Below are 23723 nucleotides of genomic sequence, written 5' to 3' on the forward strand. Positions count from 1 at the left end.
AAGGATGTTCCGCCGTGTAGTCTGGTAGAAACTTAAAATTTTAGAGGTTCTTACTGCCTCCTTTATCGCCCAACATAAGACTCTGCTCCGAGCCATTTTAATACATTTAATATATTCAAAGTCTGTCCGTAAGATCCATTTTAATATTATCTTCTCCGAAATAAGTTATTTCCTTGTGATTTTCTGACCAAATTTTAGGTGAAGGTGAGATGTTTAACTGAGGCTACACAATTGGCCCGCTACATCCAATTGGAGTTTGTGTTTTGGAAATAAAAAAATGACGAGATTTTGTAGATTTTTAGTTCACGATATACTAGATTAGCCGGACGCAGTAGCCACGCGGTCTGAGGCATAGTCCTCGTGCGCCTGGCCGCTGCGACCGTGGGTTCGAGTCCCACTCAAGGCATGGATGATTGTCCGCGTCTCCTCTTCCAGTCTGGTAAGTAAAGACTGGCCACGGAAGGAAGTGCGAACCCACCGTGGTACTTTCGTATAAGCGCCCCGAAAGGGGTCACGACGGTCAGGTATTGACCAGAGACGACTAAAAAAATACTAGATTACGCATCGAAATAAGGAAGACTGCAAGCGTAAATGATAACATACAAAGCTATCGGTTAGACTCCAGACAGACTGCGGGAAGGCAGGACTCCTAAAATAACAAAGAGGTTCTAAGCCAAAGATGGAAAACAAAGGTAATTTTAGTTGATTCGAAAGTGAAAATTAATTGTCTTGTGGGATGTTGCGCCGTGAAGTCTCACAGAAATTGACCGACGTTTCAGGTGCATACTGTCTCCATCAGGGCGATATGATGATGGGACAGTAAGCATATCTGAAACGTGGGTAAATTTCAACGAGACTACACGGTGCAACGTCCCATAAGACACCAATCTTCAAACTTGCCGCTGTGAGAACCTGAAATCTCATGATCTAAATGTGATATTGGTGGTACTGGAATAGATTGTTAACCATTAGGTCTATGACCTGGCTGGATCTTCTCTCATTTATACTTAACTATTTGAGCGGTGTTTATATTATGACATGCTTTGCACTATAGCTCCATTGATAGAATCTACCAAAGAAAAACAACTATCTCTCCGACTTTTGTGATTAAAGAAGAATACAGTTTCAGTGTGGCTTTAACTGGAAGATGCGGTTTAAAATTTACGAATGTGTGAAAAGACTCAGTAGAGGACGGACAAGTTTTGATGGTGTTTGTTCTGGGTGGCCATCGACTGTAACAAGTCTTTAGGTGAAGGGGCAAGTCGATCAACGCATCCGGGACGACCAAGCACTCAACATTAATGAAACTGCGTTTTGGAATGAGCATGTTATGGAAAGTAGTGGCGCGACAATGGTTTAAATACCAACCGAAAACATTAAGTTGGTCCAAATGAATTGCAAGACAGGGCGATACACCGAAAATTAAAATACGACTTTTGCTAAAACGTAACTTATGATAAATATGTGTTTAATTTAATCCAATAAAATCTTTTCGGGCAATCAGCCGCGTTAACTGGTTACCGTAGTAAACCGACGTTTCGGGACACAGGCGACTTCCGAGGTATCCAGTCACATCAGAACCCCGATGATGGGGACAGAGTTGGTTCCCGAAACGTCGGTTTACTACGGTAACCAGTAAACGCGGCTGATTGCTCGAGAAGATTTTATTTATTGTACTCGCCGCGAAAGTCTCAAACCCAATATGCCTTTAATTTCTTACTCAAGTTAGTGCGTAGGAGGATTAGAGGATTCTAGAGGAGGAGGAGGATGAAAGACAAGAAGTATTCAGTATAAGAGTATTTAAATAGCAGAGAATGAGTACCTGTGTTTGAATTAAAGACTACGTCTCGTGATCGGGATATTTTGTTTCATATAGTATAATCGATCGTATTCAGTGTTATGATTTACCACCTCCAAGTGTATATATAATTCCAAAGTTTAGAATTCTGCTACTGAATAGACTTCTACTGAAACCGTAACAAATCGAATAAGGTATGTACGAAGTCCATTGTGTTCCTGCTTACATTGTACTTTTACAACGTAACTGTCATTCTTACTGTTATCTATCTGATTGCTTATTTAGAAACAGTTTACAAATCCATGACCGAGTGAAGCTAAATACAGAATTTTTCCATTGGGCTGTCAGATTCATGTAAGATTCAGCATTTTATTTTCAGAACTTTGATTTGCTAAACACTTTCTGTCAGTGATGCACGCTGGAGTGTACGTCACATGAGTCAAATGATCTGACGTCATCCGTGGACTTCGTACTTCTTTCCAGGCTCGGCTGTATCATGCATGCTATGTCATTGTAATGTGGATATCCTCCTTGGATTTACCAGATATCCGCTGCGGCTAGTTGTCTGCTTGCCTGTCTCATCGTCAGAGCCTGCACGCTCACTGATGATGACGTTTGATTGTGATGGGCGTCTCGCGCCAAACTAAATATCCGACCTTGCCATAACTGTATGGGTTCTCCCATGTTTTGGAAACAGGTTTCGTATGATTGTCGCTGTAAACAGGAATAATTTCCTCAAACAGCGTCAACCAGCTATCAATTTGATCAGGTTAATCAATATTATTCGCCAGCTGGCTTCCTGTTTTAAACATATGGCCATGAATAACAGCTGAAAGAAATCATAATCCGAGAAAATACAGCTACATAGGCCTATTCGTAAGTGGCCCAACTGTAGCGATTTGCCCATAATACCCGACCACCTATGACCGGCGTGACTGAACTGGCGAGGTTTAATTTCCGATAAGGAAAATAATTTTCTCTTTGGCCACTCCGGATCTGTTGGCATTTCTCTGGAGGCAAAGAAGCGGAGCGTGAAGCTGACCACTTCCATGAAGTGTCGAAGCTAATAATGCGCGGAGCTTTGCCCCTGATCCTCCTCTGTCTTTCTGGCGTGGTGCTTAGGCAAAGAGACGACTTTACCTTTTGCTGTTACCGTAGTTTAAGGTTTGTATGGGTGTCAAATTTGGCTTGTCATCCTAAGGGAAGGACAGGTACTGTAGATCATATTTGAGAAAAGGGTAAACATGAAAAAATTCGAAGAACTTCTATTAGACTACACAACAACCCAGAAGAGAGTAATCTTCATATTCACCGCCGTCAGAACCTCAAGTCTCACAAAGGTAAAAATGCCGTCCACAGTGGTTAACTAAGCACCACGTCATGCAGACGTGTGGACTAGTGGAGGTATAGCTCCACGCATTCGGCGGCACTGAAAGGAGGTGAGCATTCAGATTCATACCTCAATCGCTTGACCTCCGATAAAAGAATCTCCCGATACCCGGCTGGATGGGCCCCATAGCCGGTCTGGTCGAATAGAACAGTCCTACCGTTCCAGGAATCTGAGGGGAATATTTGGATCTGAGATAGAAGATGAGACAGGAGAAAGATAAAATTCTATGAGGAGCTTCGTAATGTGTTTGCCTGCTTCCGCATAATATTATAGAGTGAGCAAATCAGGGAAAGTATGGTCAGAACGTGTAACATGAATGGGGAGATCAGAAATGCATACAGAATTTTAGTCGAATTATCAGAAGCCGAAAGATCGGTTCGAAAACGTAAGCATAAATGAGCACAATATTAAAATAGAACTGGTTCATAATAAAATCTTAAGAATACGACAAGGAACCTTCTTTTCCACAAATTACTCGATTTCTTTTACTAACTGAGCGACTATCAGTTTCTGAATAAGGACTTTGCTCTGTGGATGTAGAAGTCAATTATGGACAAGATTAAATTTGTTTTAAACATTCCTCCAATATTTAATCTGTAAGAATGATAATTGCGTTATACAAACAACGGAAAACAATGTCACGGTATGACCGTGACAGCTACACGCACTTGCTGACTTATTTAAAGTTTGTGTCTTATTAACAACTCTCTGTCAGCAACTGACGCTTTCATGATGATACATTGGCTCTGATCATCAAAGTGGGAAGAAGAGGGGTAAGTAGGCCTGGGGCTGGTAGCACAGATAATGTTCGGGTCCTGGATCGGTTCAAATAAGCGCAATAAAACATAAATAGAACCTTTCAAGCTTTCTTGTGCCACTTTTTTCCGCAAAGAAACATTTTCTCCTAGTTGGGCTCATCTTTTGTTCATGATACTGTCGGGCTCCGGAAACAAATCCCATCGGCTTGATTTTCTCGGGGATTTCCGTAGCTCCCTCTAACATGTAGTTGGACATAACAACTTGCCGACCTGACATCCGGTATCTTTATACCGTTTCTCAAACGCCAAAATAGCCTCAGATGCTCTTAGAGCGTCGTTAATAGTTCATTCAAGGATTATTGGCATTTATACATCAAAAGAAAAATGTATTAATGTTACGATAGCCATTACAGATCGGGTTCCATTAGGGTTGGAACAAAAGGAAGTCGGGCTTAGGTGGGGTACGGGTAGCATAAATGAAGATAAGCTTTGAGCTCGTACCAAATGCTCCTCGGACTGAGCCGGGCGAATTCTAAAATTTAGACCCGTGCAGACCTCCATATCAAATTTCATCAGAATCCGTCCAATGGTTCTCTAGTTGAATCGACTCAACAAACGGACGGACGGATGGACACGACCCGCCCATAATTCGTTCTCGCTATGCACTTAGTGCAAAGAACGCATAATAATTAGGGATAACTGAAGACGGTCTTTGACAGGAATATCAAGGACCATACCTCTTTCACATGTTGAAATATGTATCACCATTTTTTTCCCTCCGTCTTATTGAACATTTAAATGAAATGAATAGTGGATCGCTATCTTTTGATGATTGGTCAAACTACTTCTGCAGAATATAACCGATCACGATGACTCCCTTGTGACATACGATTATGAGATATATTTCAAGGAAATATACAGGGTGATTCAAAAAGGACTTTACAACTTTGAAAGTGTATAGAAATTTATTCAGAAGGCTTGCAGAATCGGTTGAGGTGTCATTTTGTAGCACAACAAATCAAGTTTTACCTCAAATAGTCATTTTGGTTCGATGTGATTGCCATTGGTGATACTGCAGACATCCCACCTGAAATCAATTTCTTACATATACAGCATATCCGGTGTCACTTCTGCAACTGCGGCGGTGATTCGAGCTTTGAGCTCAGTGAGATTGGCAGGTAAGGGTGGAACATACACGCGATCTTTAACCTGGTGACGCGGAAAGTTTAAATACCCAGCATATACCGCTGTTGTGCTGTGATGGCGGTAGTTTTTTTTAAATGTCCATTTAAATTTTGCTGTAAAATACGTTTTTTCCATAACTTTTGAACTATATGAGATATAATTATGAATTTTTCACTGAAATCCTCTTAAAAGATGGTTTTGTAATCTTACCTTACAAGATGAGCACCATGTGTGTGATCAATGGAAGAAAGTGGATTAGAAGTTGAGTTTTGTATTTTTAGTTCTTGAAACAGACATAAAAACACTACACTACACCAATAAATAGATTCTATCCTTTTCCTGCGTTTCTGGCACTCCACACAATGTATCTGAGGCCTTCACTTGTTTACTTTTTCAGAAATACGAGCCACGAAATGTCCCCCCTCCACGTGACTATCAGTTGGCTCCCAACTGTAGCCCCTACTATATACATCATCATAAGAGTTATAACCGTCTCTTTCTAACAAGGCTTCTAATTATAGATTTCTGAGTATAGGGGTGTTCAAATTTTGTTATTTCTGAAATACACATACATGCCGATTCCACTTGTATTCCTAACTTGAGGAACCTTTTGTCTGCTTCAGATATGACCTTTTTTCCTCTGTCTTTCCACTCTGTTCCCCTCTCTTTATTTCCAGGATTTATGGCTGTCATTTTAACCTTTTTGAGACCCTAAATTCCAGTCACAACAAACACCACATGTATGAGGGGTAGCCTTGAAAACTTGTAGGTCAGGCATTTATACTTACGAATGGCCAGCACAGTTAAAAGAAATACACACACTGTTGCCACATCATCAGAAGGAGGATTCCTTTCACAGCAGACCAGTCCAAAGTTCATAAAGCAGTCGTTATTCATACCATACTTATGGGTTGTAGAAATTAGACTTAGAGTCTTGCGTATATGCACGTGGAACGGGAGGCAGTTAAGTTTAAATGCCCGCGTGTATACACGTAGAAACACGTCTGAGGGTAAAAAGATGGTTTTGTAATCTCACCTTATAAGATGAGCACTCTGTGTGTGACCAATGGGAGCAAGTGGATCAGAAGTTGAGTTTTGTGTGGTAGTCCTTGAAACAGCCATCCATACACAACCCTGCCTCACACTCACTACAATGCCCATCAACATAAATAGAGCCAAAACCACGTAAATTTCGTCTACTGTGACATCTTGCCACTTCCTAATCCTAGATCGAAATGTGAGAGGATGGGCACTTTTAGAAATTTCTTGCTTAGCATATCTGTTGGTTTCATCTACAATGAGCTGCACAAGAGCTGTATCGAAAATGTTTTCGAATGAACTCACGACATCTAGTCTAGCCGTGTCGAACCGAGGACCATATACATTACAAAATGCTTCTCTTGAAGCAGTAAATGATTCTATATTTTCCCACATATACTTGCCGGAAACAATACCTGAATTTGCTTCTACAATTTCTTCCTGGCTTTCGCCACCACCATTGTCACTCTCATTATCACTAATCGCTAACGTTCCCGGTGTCACCAACTGTGTATAGTCAAAGTCTACACTCTCAGTGTCCGAGTTACTATAATTGTCACTTCCAATAATTCGTCTAGAAGTGCCCTTTGTTCAGCATCAAATAACACACGACTGCTGGAAGGGTTCTCCATTGCAACACTGAGGCCAGTCGTTTATTTTTAGACTCACAGGTAGTCGCTGAAGGAATATTCAACAGGGTTGCCGGATCTTCACACACAGAAAACTTTCCACAACAGAGTACTACAAACCTCATTGCGCTGGCATTATTCGTTACAAAGTTATGAGCGGAAGAAATTAGGCTTAAAGCCGGACGTAATATTACGCCAGGCCGCAACCTGGAGAATTTAAATGCCGGACGTAATTTTACGCCACTCGCCGGTGAGGTGTCAAATCTGGAGAACGAGGTGGCCATGCTATCGACCCTGTTCGACCAATCCACCGACCTCTGAAACGGTTATTGAGGAAATCCCGGACTTCTGTGAGATAGTGAGTTGGTGCGCCGTCTTGCTGGAAGTGAATGCGTCCTTTTTGGTCATCTTCGTCTAACTGTGGTATGAGAAAATTTTCGAGCATATCCAGATACACGATACCGTTGATGGTTCTCTCATGGAAAAAGAACGGGCCGTACACTTTAACTTTGCTAAGGGCACAAAACACATTCACCTTTGGGCTGTCACGAACGTGTTCCACAAGAGCAATAGAAACACGCGGGCGACCTGGAGATTTTTCATGGCGAACAGAACCAGTCTCAACAAAATTCTTGTGCCAAGAGTAAATTGTAGGTCTACTGGGAGGATCCTTGTCATACTGGGTGCGAAAATTTCGTTGAACCATTGTCGCAGATTTTGTTTCTTCAAACCACAGCACACAGCGAGCGCGCTCCGCACCTGTGAAAGTAGCCATTTTCAAATGCACTGCCGCTTGCGCTCGCGGTGACGGAATTCGGTACTACAGCACAACGTGAGTCAAACTTGATTTGGTTTGCTACAAAATGACACCTCAACCGATTCTATAAGCTTTCTGATTAAATTTCTATACACTTTCAAAGTTGTAAAGTCCTTTTTGAATCACCTGGTATTACTATGTAAGATTTGAGGTTTTCACAGCGGTGAGTGTGAAGATTTCTGTCTTCTGGGTTATTGCGCTGTGTAGTATGGTCGATATTAACCAACGTTTCAGAGGTCATACTGCCTCCGTCATCAGATCGATGTGCAACCTGGAAGATGTAGATGAAGATGGCTGTCTTGGGAGAAGTTGCGCCGACTAGTCTGGTAGAAGTCTACCGATGTTTCATTGGTACCTACTGCCTCTGTCATTAGAGAATATACTTTGTCTGCTAGCGGATGGTAGAAAGTGAGTATATTTTTAATTTGCAATGTTATAATGCTTTTTGCCCCATCTGAGACAAAAATATTTGACAAATACTAAAATATGTATGTGATAATATTAAAATGTGCGGAAATATTCTTCAAATGTTATCGCATACACCGGACTGCTACATATGAAGTGGTACAAATTTGAGGAGACCAATGTTGTCATGCATAGAATGGTTAATTTATTTAATTTAATAGCAAGTGACACGCCACAGAAAAAAATTCCAGTCGCTAATCTGGACATTAATGAGACCTGTGTATAGCTTATGATATTTGCATGTTTTCTATGATGAATCGTATTTGATATTTAATTCTAGAAAGCTGTATGGACATTTTATACTGAACATATGCTGTCTCGTTCAGAATAGGTTAACTAAATAGATGGTTTACGGAACCCGAAGGTTCATCACCGAATTAACCAAAGCCCCCCACAGGACCCTGTCCTGGGCCAACAAAATCCAGTCTCCTTCAACTCCTATCTCCCATAGATCCCGCCTGACATTATCCTCCCATCTACGTCTAGGTCTCCCCAGCGGTCTCTTCCCCTCGGGCTTCCCAACCAATACCTGGTGCACAACTCTTGCCCCATCCATGCGCGCTACATTCCCTGCCCATCTCATTAATCTCGACTTAATCACCCTGACAATAATGGGGGAGGAGTACAGATTGTTAAGCTCATCATTATGCAGTTTTCTCCACGCCCCATCGTCTTCCCTCTTAGGCCCAAATATCCTCCTCAACACCCTGTTCTCAAACACCTGCAATCTATGTTCCTCCCTCTGAGTGAGAGACTATGTCTTGCACCCATATAAATCAACAGGTAAAATTATTGTTTTGTGTATTTTAATCTTCAGGTTTTTAGAAATCAGACGGGAAGACAAAATATTTTCAACTGAAAAGTAGCAAAGATTTCCGAAATTTAGTCTCCTCCTAATTTCCTCATGAACGTCATTTTGATTTGTTATACAGAATAGGTTAAATGAAACATTTTTGTTATTTGCTTACTACTTTATATTGTATGATCAGATTAACTATATAAGATTAACTAAAAATTTTCAAAATATGAAAAACATGGAATTCTTATTAAAACGCGTGCGAGCTTAGCCGTACTTTCACTACTTATTGTATAGTGCCAAATGTAAGTTATTGCTTTAAATAGATATCTGCTTCTCACATTTTAATTAATGTGACAAGAATATCTGCTTATAGTTTATTATGAAAGAAACACTGAAACACGATATATTAAAATTGTCTTGTTCTGTCAAATACTGATACTATCAGAATCTTTATCTGAATCGCCGCCAGCGTATGTTTCCATCACTTACATTTATATGATGATTCCCAGCTATTATTTGAGACCCAGTATTATATTCGGTTTCTGTTCGGGCTATAATTCGAACCTAGGATACGATTTAAATCCCGGTGTTTAATCAAATATTTATAGAATTAATATTTGAATTTGTAAATATTTATTAATTTAAATATAACAATTTTATTCTAATATATTAGTTCAAAAGAAACTGAAATATAGGCCAACCAGTTTAAGAAAATGTGTTCTGTCTCTTCAAATACTGGTGCCATCAAAATCATTACATGAATAATCAATAGCAACTGTTCAACCATTTGTACAATTATTGTGCCTGTATTCGGCTACTATAAGAGATCCAACCACTATTTACAATTTCTGTGCCAGTACCCGGATGCTGCAGATGTTATTTACAATTCTTTTCCAGTACCCAGTTACTGTAAAAACGATATTCAGACTCTACAATCTATAATAGTACTCTGCTCGTTTAAGAGATGCGGCTACCATGTATAATGTCTTTGCCACTACGCGGACAAATTCTAGCTTAGGCATTTAATCGAACATTTGCTGTAAGTCTTCAGATGAGCGCTTGCGAAGAAATACAACGTGCTAACAAAGCCTTACCTAGTATAAGCACCATCCTGAAGGCCGTGTGTGTGTCTTGATCACGCGCTCCGTCTGCAGATATTCTTAGACTGTCAATAAAGGATGGACAGGCACATAAATGCGTCGACTGAAAAGCGCTGACTACAAACGCGAATGACTAACATAGGAAACTCTGCAAACTGCTGGATTCAGAAGGTATTAGTCAACCGCAGAGCATGTCAGACACATATAAAATCTTTCACCAGCTGTTCTATATCACTCACATTTGAAATGCTCATAAACCATGACTCATTTACGTATGAATTTAATTTGTAACAACTCTGCTAAGAGGCTACTAAGGGCTACTCCCTCGGTAAAAACAGCCAACCCTCATATTTCTGTAAGTTTGAATCGCTGAGTCAAGAAATCACAAACATGTTTTTCTGCCTCTTGATGTGATAATTGGGTATTGTCTTTCCCTCAAATGCACCCTTATAAGACCTTTCTTAGGTCAGTACTAAAGAAAGGAAATAAATGCACAACAAATGTTCCATTAAAACCAAAGTCTAAAATAAAAGACTGGGTACAACTATACCTGAACGTCGGCTATTTAAATAGGAAGTCTGCATAATGGTAGACTATCAGATAATTGCCTGATAGGCCGGACAGGCTTACTGAGATACTATGACTCATACAGTCGTCGGGTACTGGCATTGAGCTTTTAACTGGAACATGTGACATCAAGGACGTTTTCTTAAATATGTTTATCGTTGTAATTAAATACGAATTTAAATTACTGCACCTTTCAAAGCTCCGGTAGTGCACAAGTTAATGCAAATGCTGATTAAACGTAAGTTGTAAACTGTTACTATCACGGAAATTGTGTAATATGTATTCGCTAGATTTTGCCCTGTCGCGACAGGAGTTATAAACAGTGATGAGGGATTCTTGTCCTTTGTTTTCCATGGCTGGAGTTAAATATACAACTTCGGTTGTCGACGATGAACCGCGCCGATCGTTGAAAACTACCCGTTTCGGCAAACATTGCATTCACAATCTTTGGGGTGAGTATGTAATAATTGGGCGTTTTTTGCAGCCGTATATAGGGCAGGCAGTGGTTGTTAAGTGATTCAGGAAGCCAGTATTTGTACGCACGCCATCAATATAAGCGATTCTGTTAGCGAGATACCACGCGTAAAAGCGGTCCTTTGCTTGTTTACCATTTGCTTCACCTTATCACCACGTCAACACGTGTTTTTCCTCCCATTTAATTCCCAAGTTTGAAAAACTTCTAGTATAAAAAAGTACATCTCACTGTAAGGAAGTTTTGTTCTTATCTCTGTCACTGTGTTGTGAGTGCTCTGTGTACAAGTGACTAGTTAAACACGAGAGTTGCGTTCCTACTAGTCGTGACGTATATTTAAAACGCGTAAAACGGGAAACATATGAATAACAATTTCGGAACTCTAATAAAGACACATTGTTTTCGGCATTCAAGGTTTATAAAGGAGTAAACTAAGAAATGTCTTGAAGACATTTTGCAATCGTAGGCTTTGACGTACTGTTGGCTATAGGCTTTGGCCTATTGATAACCGTTTGCTTATATTTGTGATCCACAGCATTGGGACATTTTATTAGCGCAAACAGGATATTTACAAAGAAGATTCCATAAATAAAGAAATGATGTAAGCATCTTATTATGTAAAGGGTTGTGCATCACGTTAAGGGTAGTACTCATTTATCAAAAAATATTAGTGATAAAACAACCTGTTTGTTTACATGACATGACGTTGGACGCGATCTTGTAACTGCTACAGGTTCATTTGTGTGATGTACAGATGTAATGGACTGTTTTTGGACGATTCTCCGTATCGTCGTCGTCTTTATGGGTTAAACAGAAAATATTTCCATGCTCTTGAGGTTATTTTATTTATTGACTGACTCACATATCTGTTCTTAGACTGACTATTCTGTTTCAACTACTTGAGCTAGATGGCGTTGGATTATGACAATGAATGGTAATTAAGTAAGCCTAAATACGTGGGCTGCGGTGGCCCTGACCTGTTTGAAGATTCTGTCCTGGAAATCCACGAGAACCTCGGCCGAGGTATTCAGTAAGCTGGCCAAGATTCGAACCGGTTACCTCCCGGAATACTATAGTTAAACATTAGCGTTACACCTGTCCTCTCAGTCTTTAGACTTCCTCGTATGTGTTTATTGCTCGGGGTTGATACTTTTATTTTAATTGCATCAGATTTCGTTCTTCATGTCATTTTCGGTTTATTCTGTAACTGTAACTATGTGACTAACTTCATGGAGGAGAGTCCGTCTTCAGCAGCTAATAGTCGCTAAGCTAAACAAGAAATTACGCGAACTTTAAGACACCCAAGGGTTCATTACTCACAAAATCCCACCACCCCTCCATATTCTGAGCCAGATTAATTCAGTCCATGCCTCCAAATCCGATTTCCTTAATATTTTACTTTAATATTATCCTCCCACCTACGCCTAGGTGTTATGAGTGAACTCGTCCCTTCAGGCTTTCCAAAAAAAATTCGATTTATTCTGTAGTGTTATATAAAATCTGCTGGTGAATTTATAATTCAGTCCTTTACCCAACATTTATGTAACTGACTATACGCGTATATGAACGGTACTAGACGCGAAGAAAGCAGTTAGAACTGGATGCGTTGGATTGCCAACTGATAATCTTAAGGTTATCCGTGTCATGATGGGTCAGTACTTCTGGACAACCAAGTTTTATTTGTAGAAGCATAAGCTATAAGTTACAATTAACGCACCTGTTTCTGATTGCAACTCAGAACAAAGTGATAAGTCGCAAAGCCGTCAAGGTGTCAATGTGTTCCATAACCGGTAATTTGCACATTTTTTACCATTCTAGACTGATTCTCTAAATAATAATAATAAATTGTCAAGGGTCCGTGCAAGCTGCTTGCCCCGTAAAGCAATTCGAGTGATTCCGATGAAACTCGGAATGAACATTTTGTAGAACTCGTTAAATCTCTGCCACAAACAACATTAAGATGTATGAATTGAGGTTTTCACAGCGGTGAGTATGAAGATTTCTGCCTTCTGGGTTGTTTCGCTGTGTAGTATGGTAGATGTTTACCAACGTTTCAGAGGTCATACTGCCTCCGTCATCAGGGCGATGAATATGCCCTGATGACGGAGGCAGTATGACCTCTGAAACGTTGGTAAACATCTACCAGACTACACAGCGCAACAACCCAGAAGACAGAAATCTTCAACATTAAGATGGCGACTGCGTGTTGCTGTTTTAAGGTGGATAAAAATGAGATTCTTGTAACATAATAGGAAGAATTTTTGTGCGGTGTAATAATATAGGTGATTTCGTTTTAAATTACACACGAGGTTAGAGACGTATGTTCCAGATTTGAGTGAACATGTTTTACAAATGCCTTCTTTGTGATTTTAAGTACCTCATTTATGCTGTAGCGGGGCAATTAAAATGTACATCTTTTTCATACTACTAAACATATAATCCCGCTTGTAGGTCACATCTTAAATAATCTGAACTCCTTTACTTCAACCGTCTTTATTTAGGTCTACCTCTCGGTTCCTATTGCCTATCTCCATTCTTACTATGTAGTACTGTAACGTATAGGCCCTATTACCATAGTTTCAATCACAAATACGAAACCTTCTTCGTGCGAATGATCTGTGTTGAAGACAGAGCCCCTTCGTTGCGTCTCCAGAATTATTTATTGACTGAACCTCTTTACGTAATTAATACTAAAGAGTGTACGTAAGTGTGATGGTTGCTCTGATGAAGGAGGCAGTAAGCACCTGTGAACAATTGTTCATTTTCTACCAGGCTACACGTCGCAGCATCCCAGAAGACGGTCATCTTCATCTAAGTGGTTGTCGTCATAGCGTTGGAATTAGCAGTACAATTATTCTAGTCTAAAAAAGGAGCTCCGATTCCTCGGAATGAAATCAGACTATTAACTGAAGATGGTAACGAACGGTGTCTAAACTGCAGAACGAAGACATTGAAGCTGAGTGACGACAAACAAGTAATAAAAATATTTGTTAAGATGATATCATGGCACCTGCGTCTTATTTAAGAAGGCTCAGAGGCATATTACATAATATGTTAAGTATTAGACAGAAGCTCAGGGTATTTGAGAGCAAACTTCTGAGCAGACTATTTGAACTTAAGAAGAGGAAGCAATAGGAAGGAGACGAAAATTTCATGTCAGGAACTTCATAAGTGAAATCTTTGAATAATATTGTTGGGGTCATCAAGTGGAGGATAGGCGGAGTATGTAGCGCTCATGGGAGAGATTAGAAATGCATATACAGTTTCGGCTGGAGAACACAGAGACAGGAAACCGCCTGAGGAGACCTGTGGTACGAAGGTTTGAATTAGATTCAGCAAGTAGGATTTGAGGTTTTAACGGCGGTGAGTTCGAAGATGGCTGTCATCTGTGTTATAGCGCCGTGTTGTCTAGTAGAAGTCTACCGACGTTTCAGATCCTAGCTGCCTCCATCATCAGGGCGATAAGGCTCAGCAACTTAAAATTTAATTTACGGGGATTTTCTTTACGTGCTGAGCAACTGTTTGAGAAACTCCTTATTGTGTATAAATGCAGATCCACAAACTCCTATATGAATGATAAAATATTTTTGTGCTTGAGGAATTTTCTCTTTTACACCGCGTCCAGACCGATTCTAGGGCCCACACACATCTGAGTTTATCTACTAGGATTAACGCTGAAGGAATACGAAGCTAACTGCTCACCTCTCGGCCCGAGAACCGAACATCCTGAGGTCTTCCGTGGTTTTCCTAAGTCTTTCTAGTCAAATGCAGGGATAGTAGTCTTATTTTCCATAATAATAAAAAAATTTAAAAACATGTAAAGTAGGTGAATTTTTTAACCTCACCACGTCAGACATTCTTTCTGTAAGGAAAATCTGTTTTTTTATTATTTTACCTCTATTATTCTTTTGATCTGTTAAATACTCGCACAGTTAGAACACACGACAAGTTTTTTTCATAACATAGCTCTTAAAATCATTTTTAATATTATCCTATGATCTTTGTCTTACAAGTAGTCGTTTTCCAAGAGGGTTCGCCTCCAAAATTGTCTGCATTCCTTATCCCCCCCATCCTGGCTACATGCCCAACCCTTCGCATAATTCTGTGTTTTATTTCCCTAATAATATATAAACCAGGAAGTTCCTCATCGTACAATTTTCTGAGTAGTGCACCAAGAGGAGTTGATCGTTCAGTAATCTCAGAGCACACACATTAAACAAATGAAATCAACTGTTTGAAATATCTCTGTTGTAATGGATAGATTGTCTTCATTTGTTTACATATATATCGTTGTCGTATTATTTCTATTGTAAATGTGAAAATCGTTGGGTTTCCAGGAAATCTGACATCAAGGGTGCAAAGTCACAACTGAGTTGCAGGGGTGTCTAATATCTGAAAGTTTCGAGTCACTAATTGGAGACAGTTAAATTCAGCCCACATAAACTCACCCTATATCGTTTATACTCATTTTCATAATCCTAATATACGATAATGCATTCATTATTTGAGGTTTTCACGGCTGTGTGGGTTATTAGAATGCAGTCTTCTGTTTTATACCAACGTCGGAGGAACATTGGCAGGTCTATATAACCAGAAAACTGTGATATAAATTTCGAAGATATTCGTTGTATAATTGTCTTCGTCCTTTTGTTACTTCATTACTCTAGTTCCACCTATTAATCTCAGCATCCTGGTTGTCACACATACGGAATAAATGTCGCCCCCCCCCCCCCCCAGGACATAGAAGATTGTTAACAGTTATTAAGATCAGGTAACAAAATAAATTTAAGCATTGAAGGTAGGATATGTTTTGGTCAGTTTATCTTGTCTTTTGATACCATTCATCATCAGTGGCGATTCTCCAAATGCCTGTAATGTATGTGAATGAACATACTGTAAAATGAAAGTTTTGATTTGCAGCTTCAGTAATATAAATCTCAGTAATCTCCACACTCATTGTTGTCGAGCGAATGTAATTTTTGTTCGTATCTGTACATGAGACCATTAACCCTTGTTTTACGTGGAGTGTGATACACATGTGTTGTATTTTAATTCAAGCAGTAGATTTATATCTGCAATAAACAAAAAGGGTGATGATGTGTAAGAATAGCAGAGAACGCATTTGGAAATCATTAACACGCCAAACTGGATTATATGCCTGCATTGCTTATATACATACACCAGGTGAGCAGGACTTTGAACTATTGCTTCAGTTTTAAAAGTAAAGTGGTCGGCCGATAAGTTTCCGAAGTTAAGAAAGAAGTTAGTGAGACGGCCAGTCAAACTGTAAGCCACAGATTCGTTATGTAGCAAATCGTTAGCGAGTAGGGTGCATGTTTTTTTCTGGTTATTTAATGACGCCGTCAGCAGCGTATACTAGGATGACTAATCAATAATGAATAGGAAGGAAGCGGTCGTGGGGTATTGACATGTTATAGCCCTGTATTTTCCTGGAGTGACTAAGGAATATTCCAGCTTGTCTTTCTGCCTAGATCTGAACCCATATCCTCCCGAATACGAAACAGGCGTCACGACGTTGTTTATTTATTAACCTACTTTGCCAAGCTCTATCAAATAAAATGACGCAATGTAAATTCGAATCAACTGTGAACAATGTGTGCGTAATAACGCATTGACTGCTTTAAGGGATTAGGTGGTCGTCTGAAGTGTGTAAGTAAAACAAGAGAACCCTGCCATGATTAGAACTGGATACCCCCCAAAAGCGAATCAGAAGTATCATCTTCGTGACAGCCCGCTCAATGTTTGCTTAAAGACGGAAAGGACAAATGCTTAATGTGTGTGCGTCTGAGGTTGAGTATTGAAGAAGAAGCCTCCAGATTTGCAGGGTAGCTGCGACTATACTGAATAAGCTGGCTCGGTGAGCCGACAAGGAGTGGTCCTCTTATTTGGTAGTTGGACGTGGGCTAGCAACTCCCCACCTCATAGAATCAGCGTGTTACAAATGTTCCAAAAAGCCTCAGACTCGGACAAATGTTTTTGATCGACATAAGCAACAGAAAATGCACATCAGTTTTGGAGAATTAACAAAATGTAAGTTAACATTTAGTGGGAGTACAAACTATCAGATGGTGGCACTGTGCCAGAAGTCGATTTCCATTCCTCTATGGAAATGGAATGTTTATCATTACTTAGGAATAGGCATTTTTGTACATAAGGGGGTCGTATCAGGAGTACCACATCGCCACATGAAAAGGTTGTTAAGGGATTTCAGTGCGAAGGTGAAGGGTGGAGGAAAGATATCTTATATTCGAAACGATAATTGTGGATAAGGGTTTACAGGAAACTAGAAATGATAATGCTGTTAGAGTAGTAAATTTTGCCACATCAGTAAATCTAGTTGTGAAGAGTACAATGTTCCCACATCTAAAAAGTCATTAATACACCTGAACTTCTGTGTAAAAACGCACAATAACGTTGTGATAGATAGATGTTGTCTTGAAGGGCTGACTGATACCTCTATTAGGTGGTTGAAAAACGTAGGGTCAGGCTGTCGATAAGAAAACGAATAGCTCAAATCTTTGATATGCAGAGGTCTGAACGATGCAACAGTTAAGGAACAGAATCAAGTCAAAATGAAAAACAGGTTTGCAACTTTGGAAAACTTGGATGGTAATCTGGACATCAGTAGGGCTTGGGAAAATACTAGTGAGAATACCAACATTTCAGCCAGTCTATGCCGTAATGAGTGAAAGTAGTATAAACCATGACTTGACGAAGAATGTTAAAACGTATTAGATAGAAGGAAGCAGGCTAAATTGCAGTGGTTGCATAACCAAAGCCGGATGAACAGATATAATATGGAGAATGCAGCACGTCAAGCTGGTATAACTTTCAGGACCAAAGGAAGGCAGTATGTGAAAGCCTAAAATGATGAGCTTGAGACAAACAATATAAAAATATCAGAGACCTATGCAGAGGCATAAATGATGGTAAGAAGGGTTACCGTCCTAGAAATAACTTTATAATATATGAGAATGGTCATGTGCTTGCAGATTTCCACATTTTGAATAAATGGAAGAATTACTTTTGCCAGCTATTGAATGTACATAGGGTAAATGATGTTAGACCGACTGAAATACATACAGCTGAGTCATCAGTACTGGAACCTAGCTCTTTTGAGGTTTAAATTGACCCACTTCCGGCCTAAAAGTAAAGAGGAAAAAACCGAGTTCATGTCTTGTCACCAGACTACAGGACTAAATCATTACATAAACGTAGTTCAGATATCTAGGAACGACGTTAACAAATCAGAATAATTAGGATCAGAAAAGATCTAGGAAATGCTTGCTACCGTGGAGTTCATAATCTTATTTCTTCCCATCTGATATCTAAGAACGTAACATTTAAAATATTCAAAACTGTAATTTTACCTGTAGTTTTGCATGGTTGTGAAACGTGGTCTCTAACCTCGAAGGAAGAGCACAGACTGTGTGCGTTTTAGAACAGGGTGCTTAGGAGAATATCAGGACCTCAGAGTGATGAAGTGACGGGAGGCTGGGGAAAACTGCGTAATGAGGTAATCAGTAGTCTGTACTCCTTATCAGATATTATTAGGGTGGTCAAATCAAGAAGGATGAGATGGGCGGTGCATGTTGAGCGCAAGGGGGAGATGAGAAATGCTTTAAAAATCGTGGTTGGAAAGCCTGAGGGATGAGGCCACTCAGAAGACCTAGGCGTAGATGGGAGGATAATATTAAAATGGATCTTGGTGGGAAAAGGTTCTGGGTTATAGAAGGGATTCATCTGGTTCGGAATAGGGTCTGGTAGAAGCCTCTTCTGAACACGAGAGTTAGTAGTTAGGTAGTGTAACAGTCAACTAGAAACGAGCTCAGCAATGGAAATGTAGAATTGCAGCTCGGGAAACTACGCAGTATGGTGGCTGCCATTTGCCACTGATAACTTCAGTCCCGCATATCATAGTCGAGAGTAAACAACTTGAGATCTATTTGAACAAGATGTCGTTCTCTAATGATTAAACAGATCCCGATGTCTGCGTATTTATTAATACTTTCCTCTGTAAACGTCGCATTGGTACTGGCTGAACGTAACATCTGAACGTTATTAAAGATTAATCAAATTTAAAACAAGATTTAGACCTATCAGAAATATACAAGTAGTCTATAAAATTTTAAACGATCTATGACGAAAATAGCCTTCTAAACTGATCAAGTTTACAAAGTCTCTGCTGAATAAGTTTCTTTGTTTCTTCTTTCATTAAAGGCGCTTTCTCAAGTGAATAAGCGACGAGGATTATAACTGAATGATAAAGGTGTCACCTTGTCGGTGGAAGGGCTCAGTAACCTCGAATGACCCACAAGACTGTACTGAGAAAGCTTAGTTTGCCAGCCTGTCGGAGGAGAGGGACGAAGCTAAGTAAGAACACCATGGGACAGATAGGTCTCCACAGTCGTGGACAAAGCAGCCCATCTAAGGGAGGGAAACCCAGACACGAAACCCTGGTCCCCCAGGTTAGGCGTTGTGCGAGGGGCTGGTAACCCCTTCACGGAAAATTACATTTATTCGCAAGTTTCTCAAAATAAGCGAGCCGGACGGAATAAATGGACGACACAGGCAAAAAAACTAAAGACCACAGATTTGGAATAAAAGTTAAATTGATGATTTTAACGTGGAATATCAAAGGGTTAAGAAGCAAAGAAAGTTGAAAGGTACGTTAGAAATAAATAACTACACAATAATATATTCCGCTGTATAGCGGGCTACAAGAGCAGCTAAAGAGGTGGCCATTTGGGCTGATAGGAAGTGGAAGAATAAAATATAAATCTCTACTTTCATTAGGGAATGATTCGAATGTTACGTCTAAAACCAAAGAGAGTAAAAATTATGATAGTAAGAGTGCATGCCCCTGAAGAGGGAAAGTTAGTCGTTGCCAGTCCCAGGCATGTATGAGAAAGGAGGAGGGAAATCTGCTGCAACGCAAATGGATATCAAGGCGTAAGAGACCAAGAATATTTGGGTCTCTGAAGCAGCAGAAGGGCCAGCATGGGAGCCACACAGAGGCAGCTCCTCCACTGAAGGCCAATCCCCTACATACGCGAAATTTTTTGATTAAATGCAGTCAAAGAGCAGTAACAGCGTCTATAGTTACTGTATAATAGTAAATGAAGAGTTGCTAAATCTAGTGAAAGACACAGTATGTACAGGTAGTAAATTATTCGTATATAGACAATTTTCTGATCATATCTGAAATAGATTAAATGGCAAGATGGAAAAGAATCAAAACAAAAACAGACCATCAGAAATGAAATGTTTTAAAACATATTTAATACAAGAAGAAAAAGCAAAAGAGAACTACACCAAAGACGACGGGAGATGACATAGAAGAATTTAGGAGAAAATTAAAAACTGCTATCTGTGAAACTGCAACAGAAATATTGGGAAATATGGAAAATACAAAAGAAAACGAGGCCCAAGATATTGAAGAGGCCGTAAAGAATAAACTATAAACATATAAACAATTTTTACAATGCCAAAATGAAGAAACCAAGAAAAATTATGTAACAAAATGTAATATTGTGGAAGAGAAACAAAAAATGCACCAGGAATCATGGGGTAGATTTATAGCAATAATACAAGATGATGTTTATGGAAGACAAGACATAGCTTGGAAAGTTATGAAGCATTTAAATTCAACAGAGATGTAGGTAGGATATCCTAAATAAAAGAAAAAGAGTGGATTGAACATTATGAACACTTATGGAATGACGAAAACCTTGAAACTTTGCAATTGGAGGATGAAGAAGAAGAAAAAGAAGAAAGAAAGAAAGAACAGTTGATTTATTAACTTTAAAAGACCTAGAGGAGGCTTTAAAGACCTCTAAAACCAGAAAAGCACCTGGGGTAGTTAAAGAGGGATGTAGCCTCTCCCTTGTTTTATTTAATATATATCAAGATGGCGGACAGACGCTACCTCCCGTTACGCGTTCATTTTGTGCTAAGAAAGCATAATGAAATAAGGGGTAAAATAGAAACACGTGGGATTTGAGCTTGGTTCGAACCTCACTGTACAGCCTTAGGTCCCTGGGATCGGTCGTAGTTGATTTATTTGCACTTTAAAATAGGTTTTCCGCCTTTTCTACACCAATGTCCACGTAACATTACCTACTGATTCGCGGGCCTCAAGGTCATATGGATGAGAACCGTGTTAAGTCAAGGATTGAGAGACTGAGGTTTCGGTGGCATTGAGGATAATGTCCTTCTGTGTTTTAGTGCTGTGCAGACTTATCTCATTTTGGAGAAACATACTGTCTCCATTATCGGTTGTGAAGTTAAAGACGGTCTGTTTCTCCAGAACGTTGGCCTCTACCGTTGAGTCTGCACGACACAAACCCACAAGAATAACAAAATGTAGCATGTTCACAAATACAGAAATTTGGAAGTTAAAAGGCAAATAGTTATAAGGATGAGTGGAAAAATTTACAGAAAGTATGGTAAATATCCAGCAACGCATATTCAGAATTAAGTAGAATAACGGTTAGAATAATAGCAGAAATGAGAACTTTTGGACTATTAGCTGCATAATCACATTTTAGATAGGAAAAGAAATACCTGGCAGACATTTAATATATATATATATATATATATGTGTGTGTGTGTGTGTGTGTGTGTGTGTGTGTGTGTGTTTGTATGTATATAATGCACTTGAGATTAACACATACAAAACCAGGTGTAGTGTAGCACTGACGACGAGCTGTTTCACAAAGGACAGAGTGGAAACAATACTTTTTGGCTTGTGTCTAATCTGTATAGTAAATAAAATCGAACTGCAGTATTTTTGTAGGACGATTTTCAAAAATAAATTAATTAAAGGCATGGAACTGTTTACTTTTACATTAAAATTAACATGAATTATAGGCCCACAAAATTATTTTAATTACAAACTTTTAACAGCTGTAACATTTTGTTAATACATTGTCTCCTAGGCAGTACATATATTTATTAATAACACGTCATTCCTAAATTGCTAAAAGTAACAACACTAACTAACTAGATGGCTTACGAAACTCGAAGGTTCATCACCGAACTAACCAAAGCCCTCCACTGGACCCTGTCCTGGGCAAAAGTAACAACACAGAAAATAAAAATAAATTACTAATCATCTTGATTTTTAGCACTTTTGTACTGTTCCTAATTTTAAGAATTGAAAAGTCATAAGATATAAGAAATAACAATGTTTCTGCAGAAAATCTGTCAAGAGTAATGTAGACAGTAATATTCTCAGCATTAAGAATTCAATGCGAATTGAATGTCATATAGTTTATCGATGTTTCACATTATATACGTATGAATGAAGTCAATATAAATGCTGAAACTTATGAACACTTTCCATTAATATTTTGGATATGTTAGAATTATTTTTTGCGTTTGCTTAAAGTCTCCTCAGCTAATACACTTATACGTGATCAACTTCCGATTACTAGGGCAGCGTCATTAACTGGGACGTCACCATACACAAAGCAATATTTCTGGCAGTTCTGATGGGTGTGGCAATTAGTCTTACTTTGAGGTAGGAACACAAATTCCAGGTGTCTGTTTAGTGCTGAACTAAGTGAGCAATTTAAATACGATGAACTTCGTGATTTATTCTGGTCACCTAATAAAGTGCGGGTAGTGAAACCCAGGAGGATATGACTGGCTGTGGGTGTAGTTCAGATGGGGGAAACAAGGAATGGATGCAGATGGTTGGGTGTTATATCAAGACGGATCTTAGAGAAATATAATAGAAGATGGATTCAAGTCGCTGAGGATCATATCCAATGTGGGGCTGTGGCAGTAGCAGTGTTCAAGCCTTTCGAGTTCTGATACAATATTACGGTATTTCATTTAGATATTAACAAAAATCCATTGGACCTATTTATCTCCTTCTGGGTTATTTAACTTTGCAGGTTTAGATATTAAATTGTTGTTATGAAGATCTAGTCATGCCTTATTCTCTTTGCTTTTCTCACTAGCTTTTACAATACATTTATTTATTTGTTTATTTAAGGAGGGCAAGGTGGGTGAAGCATAAGCATATTCTAGGCATGATAGAAACAAGAAATGCATAAACTCATTATTCGGAAACTTGAAAGGAAGCTTCTTCTGGCAGATCGTGATACAATGACAATATTATAGATGTTTATAAACGTATTTTGAAACGACGGGTAAGAAAATTCATTTCACTTCAGAATCTTTCGTCTCAAAATTTTCTTCCAAGAACTGAAAATTAGAATATATAGAAGCATAATTTTTCTTGTTATTTTATATGTGTATCAAACTACTTTGACCGTCAGTCTTTGCAGATGGGGAATCGTAATTTAAAATTTAATTCGAGTAATCAAGTCAGGAGGGTGGTATCGATTGAGCATATAGCACGCAGAGATAGATGAGAAATTCATACAAAATTGTAGTCGAAAAAGTGAAGAGTCCACTTAGGAGATCTAGGCATAGATGGAAGGATAATATTAAAATATATTGTAAAGAAGCAGGGTCCGAGGATGTGGACTGAATTCGACGGACAAAGATCCAGACGCGATGTCTTGTGGACACTGTAACAATTATATAAAATTCTGACAATTTATTGGCTAGCCGAGCGACTATCAGCTTCGCAGGATGTCAAGAAGATCGTTCACATGATGTCGTTAGGGTGAATAAATGAAGAAGACATCTAGCACGCATTAGGAAACA

General features: G+C 39.2%; 3 protein-coding genes across 7 annotated transcripts in view; 1 reads left to right on the forward strand and 2 right to left on the reverse strand.

Moving 5' to 3' along the window:
• The window catches only part of Psf3 (DNA replication complex GINS protein Psf3), a 121160-nt gene that overhangs the window by 48865 nt on the left and 48572 nt on the right, over positions 1-23723 (forward strand). The window lies entirely within an intron of this gene.
• Positions 1-23723, reverse strand: part of Hnf4 (Hepatocyte nuclear factor 4) — a 113009-nt gene that overhangs the window by 40773 nt on the left and 48513 nt on the right. The window contains exon 1 of one of the 5 annotated variants that reach the window (XM_087343537.1): positions 9974-10141. The exons of the other annotated variants lie outside the window; for them this stretch is intronic. Within the exon in view, the coding sequence (XP_087199663.1) occupies positions 9974-9989 (16 nt within the window). The 5' untranslated portion in view covers positions 9990-10141. Of the gene's footprint in view, positions 1-9973; positions 10142-23723 lie in introns of those variants that run through there. 5 annotated transcript variants of the gene reach the window in all.
• LOC147874708 (uncharacterized) lies at positions 5060-9023 on the reverse strand. Its single transcript, XM_087343540.1, has 2 exons — positions 6168-9023; positions 5060-5341 (listed from the first exon to the last, which is right to left on the reverse strand). Exon 1 carries the CDS (start codon positions 7571-7573, stop codon positions 7034-7036), a length of 540 nt encoding a protein of 179 aa, XP_087199666.1. The 5' UTR covers positions 7574-9023; the 3' UTR covers positions 5060-5341; positions 6168-7033.

Source organism: Zootermopsis nevadensis, unplaced genomic scaffold (genome assembly GCF_977971745.1).
Source record: "Zootermopsis nevadensis isolate Lab colony 2312 unplaced genomic scaffold, Znev_1.0 Znev_ptg000006l, whole genome shotgun sequence".
Classification (NCBI taxonomy): domain Eukaryota; kingdom Metazoa; phylum Arthropoda; class Insecta; order Blattodea; family Termopsidae; genus Zootermopsis; species Zootermopsis nevadensis.

Bases quoted from the DNA above. Each gene is read 5' to 3' on its own strand.
- LOC147874708 (XM_087343540.1), bottom strand. From the start codon at position 7,573: ATGGCTACTTTCACAGGTGCGGAGCGCGCTCGCTGTGTGCTGTGGTTT.